This window comes from Ischnura elegans, chromosome 12 (genome assembly GCF_921293095.1).
Source record: "Ischnura elegans chromosome 12, ioIscEleg1.1, whole genome shotgun sequence".
NCBI classification, from domain to species: domain Eukaryota; kingdom Metazoa; phylum Arthropoda; class Insecta; order Odonata; family Coenagrionidae; genus Ischnura; species Ischnura elegans.
In genome coordinates this window covers 29665643-29684617 of record NC_060257.1, presented here as the reverse complement: position 1 = coordinate 29684617, position 18975 = coordinate 29665643, and the positions used below count along the sequence as shown (strand labels likewise).

General features: G+C 36.3%; 1 protein-coding gene across 3 annotated transcripts in view; it reads right to left on the bottom strand.

Annotated features, from left to right (window-relative positions):
• LOC124169801 (unconventional myosin-Va) overlaps nt 1-18975 on the bottom strand; it is a 199078-nt gene that overhangs the window by 24850 nt on the left and 155253 nt on the right. For 2 of the 3 annotated variants that reach the window (XM_046548560.1, XM_046548559.1), the window contains exons 13-21: nt 17596-17792; nt 17400-17511; nt 16816-17027; nt 13160-13334; nt 11419-11640; nt 8835-9026; nt 6266-6401; nt 3392-3630; nt 3087-3209 (exon numbers count right to left, since the gene is read on the bottom strand). In XM_046548560.1, the coding sequence (XP_046404516.1) occupies nt 3087-3209; nt 3392-3630; nt 6266-6401; nt 8835-9026; nt 11419-11640; nt 13160-13334; nt 16816-17027; nt 17400-17511; nt 17596-17792 (1608 nt within the window). The remainder of the gene's footprint in view (nt 1-3086; nt 3210-3391; nt 3631-6265; nt 6402-8834; nt 9027-11418; nt 11641-13159; nt 13335-16815; nt 17028-17399; nt 17512-17595; nt 17793-18975) is intronic. The other variant, XM_046548562.1, reaches the window with a different exon arrangement.

Below are 18975 nucleotides of genomic sequence, written 5' to 3'. Positions count from 1 at the left end.
GAACCTCGTGCGTGTCATACAATTGCTGAAAGATTTCGAGATATCTTCGAGCTCAGAAGGTGACTCACCTAGAATTTGACCTCCAGAAACTCGGAGAATTGAACCTGGTAGACCGAAAAGGGTCAGTTGGTGAGATGGGGTAGGGATGAAACACGTTTCCATTGTTCCCCTTTAACTTGATATTTTCCCGTGGAGTCTCGGAAAGGAAAAAAACGGCCGAGGCATTGGCTGATGGAGGGCCGAGTGTAGTTCCGTTAGGCCCCTTGCACACACACCGATTTTGGACGGCCGACGAATATCGGCCGACATTTTACCGGCGAAGCGATGCTTGCACACACGCCGGATTTTTACCGGTCAAACGATAAGTTGCTATCTATGTTTTTGAGCCGGCGCCGGCGATCCACAGTGACAATGGCCGGCAGATAACCGGCATTTTGCCGGTGCCCGCGCGTGGTCGGTACGTGTGCAAGCTCCAATGCTCTCCGATTGTTCGCTATTGGAATGTGGACGGCCGATATTTTACCGGCCGTCAAAAATCGGTGTGTGTGCAAGGGACCTTAAATCTACGACGTGGTTATTATCCTACGGGGCTGAGATTGCCCCGATTGTTGTCCAATCTCTTGGGAAGGTTCATGTTATGTGCCTGTCGTGTTTTGCCTTAAAATTTTTCACGGATGCAATTCTATTGCAGTACTCCTGCGAGAGCTTTTAAACAAAATTGTTCGTGAGTAGGACAAGCAACGTAGAGCGATGGCGTATGCGAAGAGAGGATAGGAACTCTTTCTACTCCCTCTTATGCCGCTATTACCGCCGCAGTTATCAAAATTTCCTCTTTCAAATAGTACTGAAAGAGGAAATTTCGATAACTGTCGAAATTCCGGGCATACGCCTGCCACACCGCACGATAGGATAAAAATTGTCGCAAAATTTTTTTCTTTATAATTTCGATGCTCAAAATAGGGGTGCGCCTCTTACACGTGTGCGCCTCTTACACAAGCTTATACGGTATACACAGCTAAAATGAAAACTTTATGACTTTCCTTCTGATTGACAATTAAAATAAAGTCTACATCATATTACCCCTCCTATCACCTGAATGTTACCAATGTACTGTTAGATTTAAGAAAGCATGCATATGTTTACTTACAGTTAAATAGGTATGTTTGTGTACTATTTCTGAAAACTAACGGAGATAATAGGAACAATTGAGCACTAGTCAATGAAGGTTATTGTCAGAGATTTTCACACAAAAATATCAATATCTCACCTCCCAATTAAAACGGAGAATCTAACAAGCTACACATTGGACTACTCATAAACTTCATCCAACAATACAACAAAATATTGATACAATGTGTTCTCACTAGACTAAAGAATAAAATATATCTATGAAAAGTTACAAAATCACATCACCAACCTGAAAGTGTACAATGCCAGCAAAACCAAGTCATCTCCCCAAAAACATCACTTATAGTGCTCAAATTGCCTAAAACTCCCCACAAAACAAATTTTACGCATTGTAGAAACTTGCAAGCTGGTTTATCATTATCTAGTCAACGGGTACCTAAACATTTAACCCTCATCCTTCTCATTTTAAACACAAGTGTCTTTGTTTAAATGAAAAATTGAAAAAATCATGGAGAAGAGATGATCATCAAAGTAATCAACAATGAGGAAACAATATGTAAAGGTAAAATGAGATATTAAATCAGTAAAAAAATCATAAAATCAAGCATGAATGAGAATGAAGTTCTCAGTACAAAAAATTGAGATAAAAAATTAGAAATGGCCATTGGAAAACAACAATAGGTAGTTAAAATGAACACCATAGCCATGTGTTTATTGAGACCTATGCTCAAATGAGGAAAGTGCGGAATAAATATAATGCAACAAAACAAAAATGGGATACTCTATAAGAAAGAGAAAATGATTAGAAATAAAGATAAATGAAGCAATCAATTGTTGCATTACAGATTAATTAGTATTTTGAGGCTTTCAGGATTCAAGAGTACTGCAAATTCATTTGTTTGCAATAGATCAATTCTCTTCCATAGAATATTTTCCAATTGAAGTGACTTTGAAATGAAGATAGAATATTAGAAGCCACCAGGCACAGCAGTTAACTGTTCACCTAAATGCAAAAGAAGGCCTTCATTATGTCCAAGGTGTCCACTGTTCAGGAATTAAAAAAGATCATACCCGAGATTTCCAGGGGAATTGTTTAGTTTTCCAGGGAATTAACTGGTCTGAAACATATACATTTTCGTTGCCTAAATATTGCTCATAAGATTGAAATTACTGAGCACAGGAATAGTTGTCAAGTCATTTTAATGTCGTGTTTTAACTTCTGAGATAATAGAAACTTATCTACACATGCAAGTTACTCAAATTAGAAGAGCCTTCTATACATTATACAAAACTTCAGCTCATATATCAACCCATGAAGAAAAAAGCAGCAGAGGAATGATTACGTCATCATGATCTTTACAAAACATATCAACACATAACGGACACCCTTTACTACCTCCTCTAACAGATGTCAATCTAAAACTTTCAAAACAACGACAACGAATTTAACACCATGAAATATTACAGCTAGAAAATACAATTACTGGGTACTCAGGTCCAACAACCAAATAGTTCTGCTAAATAGTTTCCATATATGAGCCGCAAGTAGGCTAATAAAAGAAGAATATCAAATAAGTAACTGTTCCTGATATATAATTATTTTCATGGACAGTTATTGGAAGAGGACCTTCCATTGAAGAGAGTTAAGAGTCAGAGAATCCTGGGAAAATTGGAGAAAAAAATATAGTAAAAATTATTTTTTGATCCACTCTTTGAGAGCATAGCGAGGAATACAACCCATTGGTATAGTTCTTGCTGGACAGAGCATGCATAAAAACCAATTTTTCCAAGGCATTTGCCAAATTCCCTGAGTTTACATAGAAGACCAAAATTCTCCATGTATTCCAAGTTAGTGGACACCCTGGCACCAAATAATAACCAAAATATAAATTGGGTTATTGATGAATCATAGACACCACCAAATTATCCACAAAAACCAGTTGAAAGTTATGTATTACCTGAGCAGTTGGCTGTGGAATTGATTTCCGCCCTTGCTGCTGCCAATCTATGGCATCAACACGGGTATGACTATTAGTTGCCGTCGAAGATGCTGCACTACGGACTGACCCATATCCAAAATCCTTAAATAAGAACTCACATTGTATCAGGTCTAATGAATCAATCAAAGCAAACAACTAATGTGCAAATAAGCAATAACCTTCATCAAAATATGCATGCCTATACTGATAATGAAACAGGTACTTCATAAATAAATAAACAATAAAGGATTTCATGCACAGAAATACAGAAAAAATATCCTTACATCCTCCGGAAGCTCGGAAGATGCACTGACAACACTGGTCGTGCTTGCATTGGAAAGACTTCGATGGTGTTCACCAGCCAGATTACTTCCACCTTTCATAACCAGTTCCCTTTCAAGACTGTCACGCTGCTGCTCCAAAACATGGTACTCCATCAAGAGCTTTTGGTAAGCATTTCGATCCTGGTCGTGCTCTTGATTCAAGAAAGCAGCTTCCTCTTCAAGACGTTTTTTCAGACGTTCTAAGAATGCGAAAAAATATTGAAAACTTGAGCATTCTTGACTTCTTATTTCCTATACTTTTGCAATACAAATTAGAGCAGTAAAAAACTAGCAAGAGCTGTGTATATATTTCTTTTTTTACAACATCTAAGTATACTGAATGGTATGCAATGTTAATATGGATTCCATTGTTTTAATCTAACAGAGTTTTAATGGACATAAAAAATGTAAGGTTTATGAAAATATATTTCTGTACTTTGTGATATTATGTATTTTCAATATTGCACTGTGTGAAATTGCCGGTCCTTAACCCTGTAACCTTTTTCCTCCTATTGACATAAACCACTCAAAACTTTTGGACTTCATTTCTTGGCTTGACTGATAGCCATCTTCTGTGAAAGATCCCAAGACATAACCCAAGTAACATTTTTGGTTGGCCCTCTGTTGGCAGATGGTGGGACACAGCGGTTGGCCCATGGTATGATTTGGCCACCTCGCCAACCGTATCCCAACCAACGATTCCCCAACGATGGGCCAACAGAGCATTACAGTCGGGCCTTCGTATTCCCAACTATAGGCCAACCCCTCTCCAACGATACACCGTTGGCCCTTTTCAATTCTGCCATCCGTTTCCCAACGAAAGCTATATTTTACTGGCATTCCTCATTTTTATAGAATGAGAGTTAAATTAATTTACCTTCTCACTTGATATGATACCGGTACATAGATAGAATCTTTACCTTTAACTCCCGATAAATCAAAATGAAATTAAATACATTAACAATCAATGCTATAGGACAAAGTAAGGTTACAGTGGTTAAAAGTGGAAAACAAAAAATCAATATCAGTTCAGAAGGTCCCCAACTTTTATTTTCACAAATTAGGACACTTTTTATTAGGACAAAATTAGGAAAATTTCAACAGCACCTTTCCATATTACAATATGGCACACACAAAAACTGTCCATCTTCTTTGTAGGGCAACAAAACACACTTAGATAAAATCTGGGTGGACTGTGCAATTTGCATCCAGGTAGTAATTTTTTTACTACAAATATACCAATGGTACCACTTCTAAGAGGTAATTCAAAGAAATCCTCCTTAATTTCAAACATGTCACACTGCAAGATGTACACCCCTGAGTTATTTGATTCAATTGCCTTCACAATTCCTATTCTCTGGTCTTCGGTAACGAAATTGTTAAGTTTAGTCCATTTTACTTAATTGGATTAATAAGTGCAAGATTTAGGGATATTAATAGGAATCACAGAAACACTGATTGAGTATAATATAGTTGATGTATTTTCCATAAAATAATAATTGTGCAGTTGTTATTTAGGTTTACTCCTACAAATTCAATCTCATTCTCTTCAGAGAGGACTAAATCACTCACTTTGTCCATTGAAACACTGTTTTCATTAAAACTTCCACTTGTACTAGATATGCCACAATCTGAAAAAATATACATATCGATCTATCTAAATTAATGATGAAAAGTTTAAAATTCCACGAAACTATCTGTTTAAGGTAACATGATTTTAGGAATGCCAGTTTTGTAAGACTTACCAAATGAGGTCAATGCCTTATTTTTGTTAGAAGCACTCGACTTATTTTATTTAACTGCTATCACAAAGACATAGTGAATGATTAACATATAAAAGCAATCCCTAACAACCAAACAAGTTTTGGTTGTTAGGTTGCTAGGGAACCATGTGAACCGTATCCTGCAACTTATGCAATCGTACTATAATGTTATGATGTCCCAACAGTGGCCCAATGATAATCCATTTCGTAGGGCCATCGTTGGGGATTTCCGTTGGGCCAACAGCATAAACCGTTTTGTTGGGCCGACGAACAATATCTGCGTTGGGCCAACAGTGGAATTTGGTAGGCATATCCACCCACAATGAGCCAACCGTGACTACGGTTCCCCAACCGAGGCCCAACGGTCAATGTTACTTGGGAACATTATTATTAATGGTAAAATCAGAATCAAAATTAATGGTAACTAGGATTGGTAATAACTTAGTAACATAATATCAATAAATATGTACAAAGCTAAGTTATGTCAACATTTTTTGTGTATTCTGCTCTTATATATAAATATATTTTTTATATACCTATATGTACTCCGAGAACTACTTTTACCATGAATTAAACGAGGTCAAGATAAGAAGAAAAAAAAAACTATTAATATTAGAGAGTCAAACAAGCTGTTCTAACACTGCACCGTATAGTATGCTCAATCAAGTGTTTTTTTACTAAATGTCATATCAATTCAATGAAATATAACTATGGAATTTTATAAAAATAATAATGCACTCTCACATATATTTTCCAACCAATGAAAGTTGACATAAAAGTTCTTTTACTTCCATAATACGAAGCATCACTTCTACTCAATGCATCTTTTATTGTGATGCATAAATCTTTAAAAATTGTATCTTGGTATTTTTAAGGAGGACAGAATGAACATTTATAAAAAATTTGCCAGTTTTACCTATTTTTTTTCCTCAGAGTTAAGCTTTTCTTTGAAATACAGGAAATATTTTTTTACAAGGGTTTACTATAAATACCCAGACAATTTCAAGATTGAAGAGTAAGTTAGAATGGCTGAAGAATAGTAAGGAATAAAATATATAAACTACTTGCTTACCTTCAGCACTGATTTTCTCCGCCTCAATTTTTTCATCCATTTGCTCTAGTTCAGCCTTCAGCTTACCAATTTCTTCTATAAATTTATCCTTTTCCTCCTTTTCTTCCTTGTTGAGCATCTCCAGCCGGTCTTTCTCCTGTCAAAATCAAAACAAGCATTAAGTATTTCAGACAGTATGTTGAAGCTACTGTTTTCAATCCACTATATGTATGGTTTATAAAAGCAAATTTAAAAGAGTTCTTGAGTAATTCTGATGTTCATAATCACTCCACCAGGAATCATGATGCCCAACAACACAATTATACCCACAAAATTCAGCCTCTCAGAGACCAAAAACTGTGGGTCTACATTTGCACTACAAATTGCCAATGGAGAAATGATACATTAATTGTTTCAAATCTAGAGTGGAACAACTTTTAAACACAAATTTGTATTCCTCTTTTGAAGAATATACACAAGATACGTCCAAATTACCTATTTCCCCTGTGTACCTAAGATATTTCCCGTGTACCTGTATTGTCACATGAGCAAGATTGTTTTCATTCCAAACTATTCATTTAATATACTGTAAATCAGATGACTCCCATACCAGGTACAATATAGTCTCAGGATACCTAAGATTATTATTATCATTATTTAGTAGTAAAATCCTTTTCACAGAGATTAACAGTTATAAAGTTGAATTCAATTGTTGAGGCCTTCACTTTGTAGAATTCCATATTTAATGTTTGGAAAGGAAATTGCTTAGCTTTTCTACAAAACACACACTTTATTGCCGACTAGTTTCGGTTACACTGTACCATTATCAAGACTAGTGATACACATCAGAATTTGCCGGTATATATACTCTGTGGTCGGGTGATTGGAGGGGAAGGGGAGGGGGGAGAGGTAAGTGACGGGGAAGGTGAAGGAGGGAAGAGATAGTGAGAAAAACCAGAGGTAGTTACAAAGTAGAGCGTGGGTTGGCGTCACAAGGATTTTTTGGGGTGTAATAGTGGAATGTCTAGAAGGGGGGAGTGGAAAGGGAAAAGGTGGTCATTAGCAATGGGTTCTTTCCTCTTTACAATTTTTAAAATTTCCAACTGTTCTCTGATGTCCAGCTGTGTTCCTTTTTTGACTCGGTGAAGCAATTCCGGGGTAAAATCCGCTTGGTGGCCTTCCTCCCGAAGATGGGTAGCGAATTGAGACATCCCAGTGTTGTTGTAGTAATCGCGCCGGTGTTCCTCCGCTCGTACGGTCAGACTTCTTCCTGTTTGTCCTATGTATTTGGAGTCACAATCACCACACCTTAATTGGTAGACCCCGCTCTTGAGGGCTGAATCAGTGGGGTCCTTGACTGAAGGTAGCATGCTCTTCAGGTTAGAATTATTGTAAAAGGCCGGTTTTATGTTGATTACTTTGAGTAATTTTTCCAATTCTTCCAATTTTTCCTTCTATTAAATTGGAAAAATTACTCAAAGTAATCAACATAAAACCGGCCTTTTACAATAATTCTAACCTGAAGAGCATGCTACCTTCAGTCAAGGACCCCACTGATTCAGCCCTCAAGAGCGGGGTCTACCAATTAAGGTGTGGTGATTGTGACTCCAAATACATAGGACAAACAGGAAGAAGTCTGACCGTACGAGCGGAGGAACACCGGTGCGATTACTACAACAACACTGGGATGTCTCAATTCGCTACCCATCTTCGGGAGGAAGGCCACCAAGCGGATTTTACCCCGGAATTGCTTCACCGAGTCAAAAAAGGAACACAGCTGGACATCAGAGAACAGTTGGAAATTTTAAAAATTGTAAAGAGGAAAGAACCCATTGCTAATGACCACCTTTTCCCTTTCCACTCCCCCCTTCTAGACATTCCACTATTACACCCCAAAAAATCCTTGTGACGCCAACCCACGCTCTACTTTGTAACTACCTCTGGTTTTTCTCACTATCTCTTCCCTCCTTCACCTTCCCCGTCACTTACCTCTCCCCCCTCCCCTTCCCCTCCAATCACCCGACCACAGAGTATATATACCGGCAAATTCTGATGTGTATCACCAGTCTTGATAATGGTACAGTGTAACCGAAACTAGTCGGCAATAAAGTGTGTGTTTTGTAGAAAAGCTAAGCAATTTCCTTTCCAAACATTAGTTATAAAGTTATTTATTTTTTTTAAATAAGGATCAGTTCCACAATAAGAAATCTGATTCTTTGCTAATTATAACTTTCTAAAACACATGACAGCTACCTGTGCAGCCTTTCGCATTCGACTAGGTGTCAGTTCTTAAATTGCGTTTGCAGCAAGATGATAATGACCCTTTGACCCTTTCAAGCTTATCATTTAATAATGCACCACACTCATGAAAGATTATATTATCAATATATCTTAATCACAAATTCTAATTACATGTTAGACCATACTGCTAATCATTACACCTACTGCACAGTTAAACTTTCAATCATGAGTCATAAAATTATTTGTGAAGTGATCATCAATTTCACCTACAAAATATAGGAAAATATATGAAACATCCATGTTTAATTCTCATTTTAGTTTTCTCATATGTACAAAAATCAGCACCAACCTGTAGAATATCCATCTTTTCATCCCTTTCTTGAGTTAAAGCTTGCTTCAACTGCTCTAACTCCGCCTCCAAGATCTCCAGCCGTCCGGCCTTGCCTTTCCATTCCATTTCTGATGCTTTCACCAGCTCCAGTTGATGCCTAACATCGTTCAACTCATTGTGTACATTCTTAAGGGCCTCTCGTTCTTTTGTCTGATTGGATTTGAATCGGTAAAAGTGAGAGAAGAATTAGAAAGAGGAAAGAGATAGTGAGGCTATCAGCCAACAAGATAAGTTTAAGAAAGATAAGGCATGAGCAGATAATGAGACATTTCACTGCATTTTTCACTTCATTACAATAACAATCACAATGATTAAGGGCCTCCATTGATCATAATGTGGCTTATTGAGAAATTCGAGTTGAAATTAAGTTTTACAAAAGAATGTGTAAACGTATTCATGGAGGTTTTTGAGATTTATTTTTAGGGTAATTATTTAAATGACCACACTAAAATATATGCAACCAAAACAAAATGAAATAAATATAATAATAAATGGAATTAAAGCTATTAAATGTGAGGATACTCAAAGAGAAAATCTTAAAAGATAAAGGTCATTTTTTTGGCACAATGATTTCAGCTAGAATAAAATTAGGTTTTTCCATATTTTGTGTTTTCAAAAAATTAATTCGGTTCCGATATTTCAATTTAAAAAGAGTTCCCATTCCACATGAAAGCTTAAGACCACCAAAGAGATATTTCAAGAATTTCAAAATTTTTACTTTATTTCAGCTCATTTGAATGCATCACATCATTGAAATTAATAATGCACCACAGATAACATGAACTAGAAAATTAGATTTCAACGGTGAAAATATTCTTGATATCAAAGGTACGGATGAAAGGATCCTTGGTATATACTGCTAGGTCATTGGATAATTTTAGAGAGAAAAGCATTTTCTATTGCTTGCTAAAATACCAAGCTATGATCTAAGGATTAGGTCATCAATTCATATGAAAAAGTGGCGAAACCTGAATTTTTGCAAAACCAACTAAATTTTGCTCCATCATCACATTATTATGGTGCATGAAAATTGGATGCATCTACCAATAAGGCGTAAATGTAAAAAACCAGATTCTGATAAGATTATTTTCAGTGAATTTAGATCCAATTTCACCATGAGCCGTAATATCTGTGGATCTTTGGGTTCAACGAATCCGATATGACCATCCCTAAATGAAAATAAAATCAAAACTTGTTGTGATGGTTCAATTCAATTTCTCAATTCTATGCCAAGAATCCAAATCAAAAATGAGTATTTACCAAGGTGAAAAATCGATTTTTCAATTCCAGTGGTACTTCAAAACACAAATTTATACATGACCATGCTTCCAACAGTGATTTTAATTTTTACACCATGCAATTGTAAAAACGAAACACATTTGAATCAGCATAGTGAACATTTCTTCCATGCCATGATCCCATAGTTATGTTGAATATACATAAATTTTCTAGTGGACAAAATTGTCTCCAACTTCTACTTTGATACCTCCTCTGCACAAATGCTCAACAATTGCCCAACGAATCAAATCCGCTCATCTAGTAGCCCTAGTAGCAGTAGACTAGTAGTAGAAGAGCGGATTTGATTCGGTGGGGGATTGCTGAGCATTTGTGCAGTGGACGACTTGGTGTTGTAATGTCAATAGAGTGGAATCGATTTCACATTGATCCTATGAATTACCAAATTGAAACATGTATCCACTGCCACACATCGATTTCCTATGGTGGTAATGGGATCAGAATTGACGGGATTCGGTATTGGTAGATGCAAAATCGAAATGCCAGATCCTGAATCTGGATCGGAATCGCTAAAATTTTGGGATCGACCCATCACTAAAAAATTTCTACGCACTATTTGCAGATATCATTTCATATGAATAAACTCAAACAGGCCAGCTAAAACCTCCCTATTTTTCACATGAAAAAATTATTTTCATGAGCTCTCTTCAAAACCTATCACCTCTTCAAAACTTTAGCTATCATGTTGAAATTTACAGGGGGTACGGATTTGGCAGTTGAAAACATTTAAATGTATCTCAAGTTGAAATTTTGACCTACATATTTACTTACAAAATTAAGGCAGATATAATATTTTTATATATTTGAGATACAAGAAAATGTTGAAAAAGTTACACAGCACATATACACCCTGAAAATATCATGATAATAACAAAAAATATGATATAACTCTTTCCAGGTGAATCATTTAGTCGACTCTTCTCAGGATTTCCACTGGGTTGAATCTTAATGTATCACTAAAGTTTCACTCATCTCGATGATGATAGATGAGTTGTCAGGGTAAACTTTGTTGATATATAAAGATTTATCCAAATGAAAAATTCTTAGAAGTCTTCACCAGGGTAACAAAAGCCTTCAACTAACTATGCACAGTGAAAAAAAACCCAAATACAATCAGTCAAGCAATAATGATTGGTCCTCTTAATGGACAGATCTCCTTTAATCAATAATAATTTAAAATATGAAAAATAAATAACTACTGCCTACATCTGCTGTATTTAATTTGGCAGCTGAGATGGAAACTTACCAATTCTCCTATCCTTTGTTGCATGGATATGATCTTGTTTTCCAGTCCCTTGTTGAGCTTCTTGATGTGCTCCACAGAGCGTGCCTCTTTCTTCAAATGCCTCAGTCGACGTTTGGCCAGGAAGCATCTCACTCTGCACTGCACCACGACAATCTTGCGCAGAGTGCGAGCCTTCCAGCAACGGGCCAGCCAACCACGAATGTGCCTTTGTATAACTATGGCCTGAAAGAGATCACACAAGATTTAATTGATATGAAGTATTTATCCATTGCAAAACATAGCAATATAGTAGATTCCGGTTAATTGGGACATATCGGGACTTGTGCTCTTTGCCCCAATTAAGCAGCTGCCCCAATTAAGCGGCTGCCCCAATTAGGCGAACTATCCTGTATATGGGCATAAACAAACGTTGAAATGATAGAAAGAAGACTAAAGAATGTTTATAATGTAATATATGAATTATAACAATTTATTTAAAAATATTTTTCACAGCCTCGGGCGACGCTGAATGAATGTCTTTTATTAGGTCCTATTAAAGAAAAGTCCTATCCTCTTGCGGATAGTATAACAACAAGAGCTTTCAAAATAGGGCAAGGATAAAAAAATTTGTGAAAAATAAGAGTAAATCAAAGGAGGAAAATATAAAAAAATAGTATTCTGAAAACAATAAACTTTAATTTCGTCGCGAGTATAGAGTCTATGTCACCGACTCATGGCCCAATAAAGTGGCATGCTGTCCCAATTAAGCAAAGAACACTCTGGGATATTCCTCTATTGGGTTCTGTCCTTCAACATCTGCCCCAATTAAGCGGCTGCCCCAAGTAACCGGTGGACCCATTAAACGGAATCTACTGTATTTTACTAACTGTTTTGCCCACTTTCTGAAACTTGATTAGTCAGATCAACCATCTCATTACTTCTATATGCTGCTCATACTTTGAGGTAGCAAAAATAAATCATTCTCCAGTCCAGTTGAAAGGAATAAGAAAACCCACACCATATGGTAATAATACTAGTAAAAGTTTTAAAAATTATAAGGAAATAATAAAACTAATACAAGTTCACACAAAAATGTTGGTACATGGGATATAACCACAAGAATTGTTCCTCTTTCCATAGAATATTGTGATACATAGTTTTGCTAGGACCACCATACATGAGAAGAGATAAAATATATGCTCAAATAAACTAATTTAAGATCCTATTTCAAGCTTTTAAATTTTTTTCAAGCTAAATTAAATTGCTGCAATTGATATCTGGACTTTTAAAAATGATAAAGAGTAGATCATAGAGTGAACTGAAAGTAAAGTGAGATGCTTTCATATCACCTAGATGTCACTTCAAAAATCATGATATATCTTTAAATTCATCATTAATTCATAATGCATGTTTTCATTTAGGACTTCCAACATTTTTTCTTATTTCCCACAGCATTTCTAGCTAATACTCAATGGAGAAAATCAGCGCAAAAAGTCTCAAAGTTCCATGATTTCTTTGAAGAGGTCGGAAACCTCCAAACAGCAGGACCATGAGAAAAGGGTATAGTGGAAACTTAAGGCATATTGCTTATGCTCCACCGCTTTCGGTAGAAAAGATGGTCATTCTGCATAAAAATTTCCCAATTAAAGGGGAACACTAGTGATCAAGCAGCAGTGGCGGTAGGGTTAATGCAAAAATCTTCAAATCCAAAAGTTAAGGATGCTGGAGGTAAGACTCTGGAAGAAATGAAAATTTTACTCACGGCAGCATTCCTCCTCATTTGCAGGTACTTTCTTCGAGCCAACAGGCCTCGTGCTCTGCACTGAAGGCCAAGGGCAAGAGCCTGAAGTCTTCTGTAACGAACCTGGCACATCCATCTTCTTATATGCTTCTGAAGAGTGATAGCCGCTTGCAAACGTCGCATGTGATACACTCGCCTAGAGAAAAGAAAAAAAACATATTACTAATGTTAGTAACAACAATTTTCGACTAAGGAAGTGATTATAAGGAAAACAAATTAGTGATATCAGAGAGGAACGAAGGAAGGATTGTTTTTTAATTTACACATTGGCAAAAATGACAATGGCACCAAAAAGACAATGTTCTTGTAGGTAGGGTAGAAACAGGGGCAGATCCAGGATTTCTTTCTCGGGGGGCACAAGCAAGACCGTATCCAGGATTTTGTTCTGGGGGGGGGAGGCACAAAGGATACCTTGTAATACAAAATGAAAGCAATGATAATGGGACCATATTAAAAATCTAGCATATTTTTTAAGGGTCTAGGGGGGGGCGTGCACCCCCTCCCCCTTGATCTGCCTATGGTTAGAAAAATATAGGTATATTTCTGCTCCAATTCACATATGGACCCAGTTTTTGGTGGGCTGTATACAACAGAGATAAGTACCTTAGAGATACATATTAAAACTGAAAACTTCAAATATAATAAATTCAGGTTATGTTTTTATGATGTCAATTATATTTGTACGTTATAAATTTTTTTATTGTTTGAGCAAAAATTGTTGTATTTGCTCTTACGGAGAAACCCAGAACTTAAATAAATGTTAATTTATTCATTCATTGGTATCGGCTTTTGGGCATTCCTCCTCATAATGTTGTTTAAAGGCAACTACAGTCTCTCCAGCATTCCTACAGGCATCTTCTATCAGCAGGGCTGGATTTACCGTAAGGCAAAATAGGCACGTGCCTAGGGGCATCGCAGCTAGTGCTGTGCGAGAGTCTCGTCTCGGTGGTCGAGATGAGAATTTCATTTCTCGGCATTGTCGGGACGAGACTCTCGGTGCGGCCAGAGTCTCGCCTGGGTCGAGAGTCTTGACGAGATTCGAGAAGTCTCGCACCTTCGAGATTTCTCAACACCCATCGAGACTCCCAGGAAAGGCGAGAATTTCTGATGAATACCGCAATCAGTCGATGATAGCATTTACTAAGGTATCCTTTACGACTTTTATGGATTGAGGTATTTATGGATTTATTCACATTATAAAAATATTTTATTTAATGATTTACCCACCACATGCAATTTTTTAAATAGTATGCACATTGCTAATGGAGTTCCCAACGAGGGATTTGGAACAAAAAATTATTTCCTTTTCCTGACCTCAATATTTAGTATAAAATTTGAATCTTGGAGTGTACGTCTTTAAATTGAAATGTAAAATTTTTTGACGTTTCCGTTTATTTACAAACCATTATCAGGGCTTAAAATGAAATTGAGCAGATAATTTTGATACATAGGCATGTTAAAGGGTTACATCAATGTTTCTTATCATATTAATATAATAAAAAATAAACATTCACTTGTAAATTAACAAAAAAAAGAGATCATAGTCTAATTTTAAGGAATTTTCTCTATCTTTTTGCAATGTTTATTTATGGTAACTAAGGTTAATGGTTACCTGTCAATTTTGGTTAATTAAATAATAAAATATGCCTAAGTTGTCAATGTCGATCTTATATTACAACTATTTTTAGTTTTGGAAATATATAAGATGTCTTAAAATATGAAATCTTTTTTTAATTATTTTCAATGTCTAAAATAGAAAGAGTCAAAGTTATTTTTTCGGGGAGCCGGGAGTCTCGACAGGTGTCGAGAAATCTCAAAGGGGCGAGACTTCTCGACTCTCGACCCAGGCGAGACTCTTGCCGCGCCGAGAGTCCGTTCCCGACAATGCCGAGAAATGAAATTCTCGTCTCGACCGCCGAGACTCTCGGGTGGTCGAGAGTCTCGCACAGCCCAAATCGCAGCCCAAGGTGTGCCTTCAAGGGCGGCAGTTCATTCATTATCAGCAGTACATAATGCTTTTATTTTTGAAGTTAATCTTCTTTTTTGTTGTATGAATTAAGGCTAGACAATATTTTTGGAAAGGGCATTCATAAAGTGTTTTAGTCGCATAAAAGTTAAACTGTTTCCTTTAGTTTTACTCCAAGCTGCTTTTATTTAATTGAATTGTCTATGTTATCCCTGCGTAAAAATTCAAGCATAAACTTATGCTGTCAGCCATATATTTGTTTATTCTTTTTTTCTGAACCTTACCTCTTGCGAGTGCCTTATCATAAAGGCCGTTTTACACAGGGCACGTACTTGCAAAATCTAATGTGTGCACGAAAGCGCAGTCAAAATTGCGTCGTGTAAAGCGGTGAATTGCTAGAACGTAAGCGAGAATGCGTGGACGTGAGATGGCAAAATAGCCCGTTCTAATTTCGTACATGCATTCGCGCAATTCCACGCCATTTTAGAAATTAATGCAGCTCTAACCTGCGCAATTCCGTGCCTCGTGTAAAACGTCCTTAAGAATCAGGGAAGGGGGGGAGGAAGGGGCCTCAAGTGAGGAGGGGTGCTCCATGGAGAGGTGCCTATAGTGTAACTTTGGGTAAATCCGGCCCTGTCTATCAGGCCACTTCCGTCCTGAGGACACCAGCAGGATGGCTGGAGAAATTATCACTGCCTTTAGAAGGGACTATGAGGAGGTATGCCCCAATGTGGAGAAATCCTTTGGAAATCTCAGATTCAATTTTTAATTTTTGTTCCTAAATTCAAGGGATTCTCACAGAAAAAGACAGAAAAAATAAGTTAATACTGAATGCTAAGGATTTTTGACCTCATAGACTTCATGCTGTTGCAATATATACTAGAACCATAAAACACTAACAAATGCTCTCTTAAGTTCTGCATTACCTCAGAATACTGAATAGCATGCATAGGCATTAATTTTTATTTAGATTTCATATAGGTAAACAAGCTGAAGCACAAGTGGTCCATATTAATCTTATTAATTATTGTGGCTTAATCATGCAATTTTTGCTAATTGGTCCATTTATTAAATGCAATTTAACTTTGAAAATCCATAAAAGTAAAGATGACCTCTCATCAATATTTTTGCTTATTTTAGGGGTCAATTTTATAGCACCCAAGTGTCACAAATGTTTTAAATCGAAATCACCAAATAATGTTTATTTTAAGATGTTGTGAAATTGGATCATAAAATTTTATTTATAACTTTTTCACAAATATGCAGAAATATTGTAGCTAATTGATAAGAAGGTCACAGCGTAAATAAAAAGATGTGTTAGATGATTTTCTCAGGCAAAACCTTTCTACAATGACATAGATTTACATAGCTAAAATTTGGATAAAGACCGATATACACGGAGAATGAACACGCAAATAATCATACTGAATGATTATGCGAATGAAATCATTCGCTGTGTATATAACAGAAAAATTCGCAAATGAACCGTCATGCACATGATCATTCAGTGAAAATTAGAACATGCTCTATTTTGTTCGCATGATCCTGTGAATGATCACGTGATCATTCAGCATGATCATTCACCGTGCATAGTGGCCTTAAGAAGAAGTAAGCAGCAATGAAGTGAAGACGTAAATGAAATGGGATTTACCTCCTGGCGATGAAACCTCGAGCGTATCGCTGGATGGTTTGGGTTGCTCCCTGCTTTGTACGGTACTTCTTCCTACAAATCCAGCCCCTCACTCTCTTCTGAATGAGTACACAACATTCCTTCAGCCTATCCGCACGCAACTTCTCCAAGTACGCCACTTGCCCAGCTCGGAAAAATATCTTAGTTTTCCCAAATTGAAATTTATCTTCTTCCTACGGAAGTAAAATCAAAGGGGTTCAAATAGAATCACAATCTAAAGATTCTGAGAAATAATAAGAGATAAAAAAATAATGCACAACATAAAATTTAAAAAATGATAAAAAACACCTTTTAAGGTTAATTATACAAATTCCAACAGTCACGCCCTGAGTTTCTTTACTCATTTACTTTGTCAAGTTGGAAAATGATGCTGTAAAAAAGTTATCAAACCCAGGTTGGGCTTAAAACTATGTGTAAAAAAGGGACCTTAATAAGTACTGTTTTTCATTTTCTATGATGGGTAGGTTGTAAATCGTTATGCACTAACAATAAGTTATTAGTAATAAAAAAATTACATCGCAAACAGAAATGAATGACATACTTACAGATATAAAGTTGTGTAATATGACTTCACAAGTTCCCTTCATGTTGTTGTATTTTATATCTTTGGACTTGCACAGTACACGATAACGCTGGAAAAACTCCAAGTATGTCCACCTAAAATTACATTTTCAAGCATGAAACTTGTCTGCTTAAAAGAAAAAGGTAATTGCTCTATCAGTAAACAAGGATAAACCTTACCGAGATGGGTAACCAGCTGCACTGATTCTAATTGTTTCCAGTACACCACATGCCCTTAACTGCTGGACGGCTCGAACTGGATTATATTCAAATGATCCCTTCTCATCATTTGGTTTGATACAGCGCACATAATGAGGTGTGGTAGCGTTGAGTGTACTCATTAGCATTTGCAAAGAGTCTCTGAATTGAGAGCCCACCTGAAATAGGATGCAAAATATCAATCAATTTCTGTAGGCATTGATTTTCTCACCGATAGCGATGTAAAAATAGTATCACCAGAAATTAATAACCCTTTGGCTGTGGGAGTAGGTGATTTTAGCTGCCAGCCAGTGTGAGAGAGAACCATGAAATATTTTTCCCCCTAGCCTAGCCATGGGGTCTCGCAAGGAGTGAACACTTATAATCCCGGGCAACCCTTCTTTTTTTCTTCACAAAGGATAGGCCTACATTTGGGCACTTGTCATAGGCATTTTAACATGGGAAGGAAACAATACCAAATGGGCAGTATGATAGGTAGTGCCTAGAGGCACCCCTGCCATGAGGGAAAGTCCACTTGGGCTCTACCCAGGTAGCAATAAAAGCTTAGGGAAACTACGGTCAAATGTTTAAAAATGTTTTTCCTGGAGTCAGCATACAAAATGTTAAAAAACGTTCCCGCAGTCTAAGGATTAATTCAACATTTAAATGTTTGACAGAGATAATTGATATGCACAATGCTAACAGATCACAGTCCATATCATACAATAACGTTTACTTATGATAAATTGGCCATCCGATATTAAGAATAATAATAAATAATTATAAATAATAAATTAAATATTCTTCAATTTTAGAGTGAAAAATATCTTTTACAACACCTCCATTACTCAATAGATAAATACCAATTATAAGTGAAACATTGCCCTCAATTATTGTATTTAAATTATTGTTACAGCTTTTGTAATTAAGCCATGCTTATTAGCTATTTTATGAGTACATTAGCTGTTTAGTGATTTTTTTGTATTAATTTAATTGCTTACCCTATTGGAAAAAATCAGCCGATTCCATTGAAAATTCCAATTGAAATCAATTGAAAATGCCAATTTTCAATGGAATTTCCTTGTTTTCAATGGAATATCCAAAAATTCCATTGGATTTTCAAATTTACAACTGAAAATACGAATATTCCATTGAATATTAGGAAATTCAATGGAATTCGAAGAAAAGATATAATTGAATTTTCAAGTATTCCATTGGATTCTCAAATTTTCAATGGAATTCCCAAATATCCTATTGAAATCTCAAATACTCCATTGAAATCTCAAATACTCAATTGAAATCAAAAATACCGTTATACCGTTATTCATATGTTTACGTGCACATGGTTGACTGGGTTGTGGT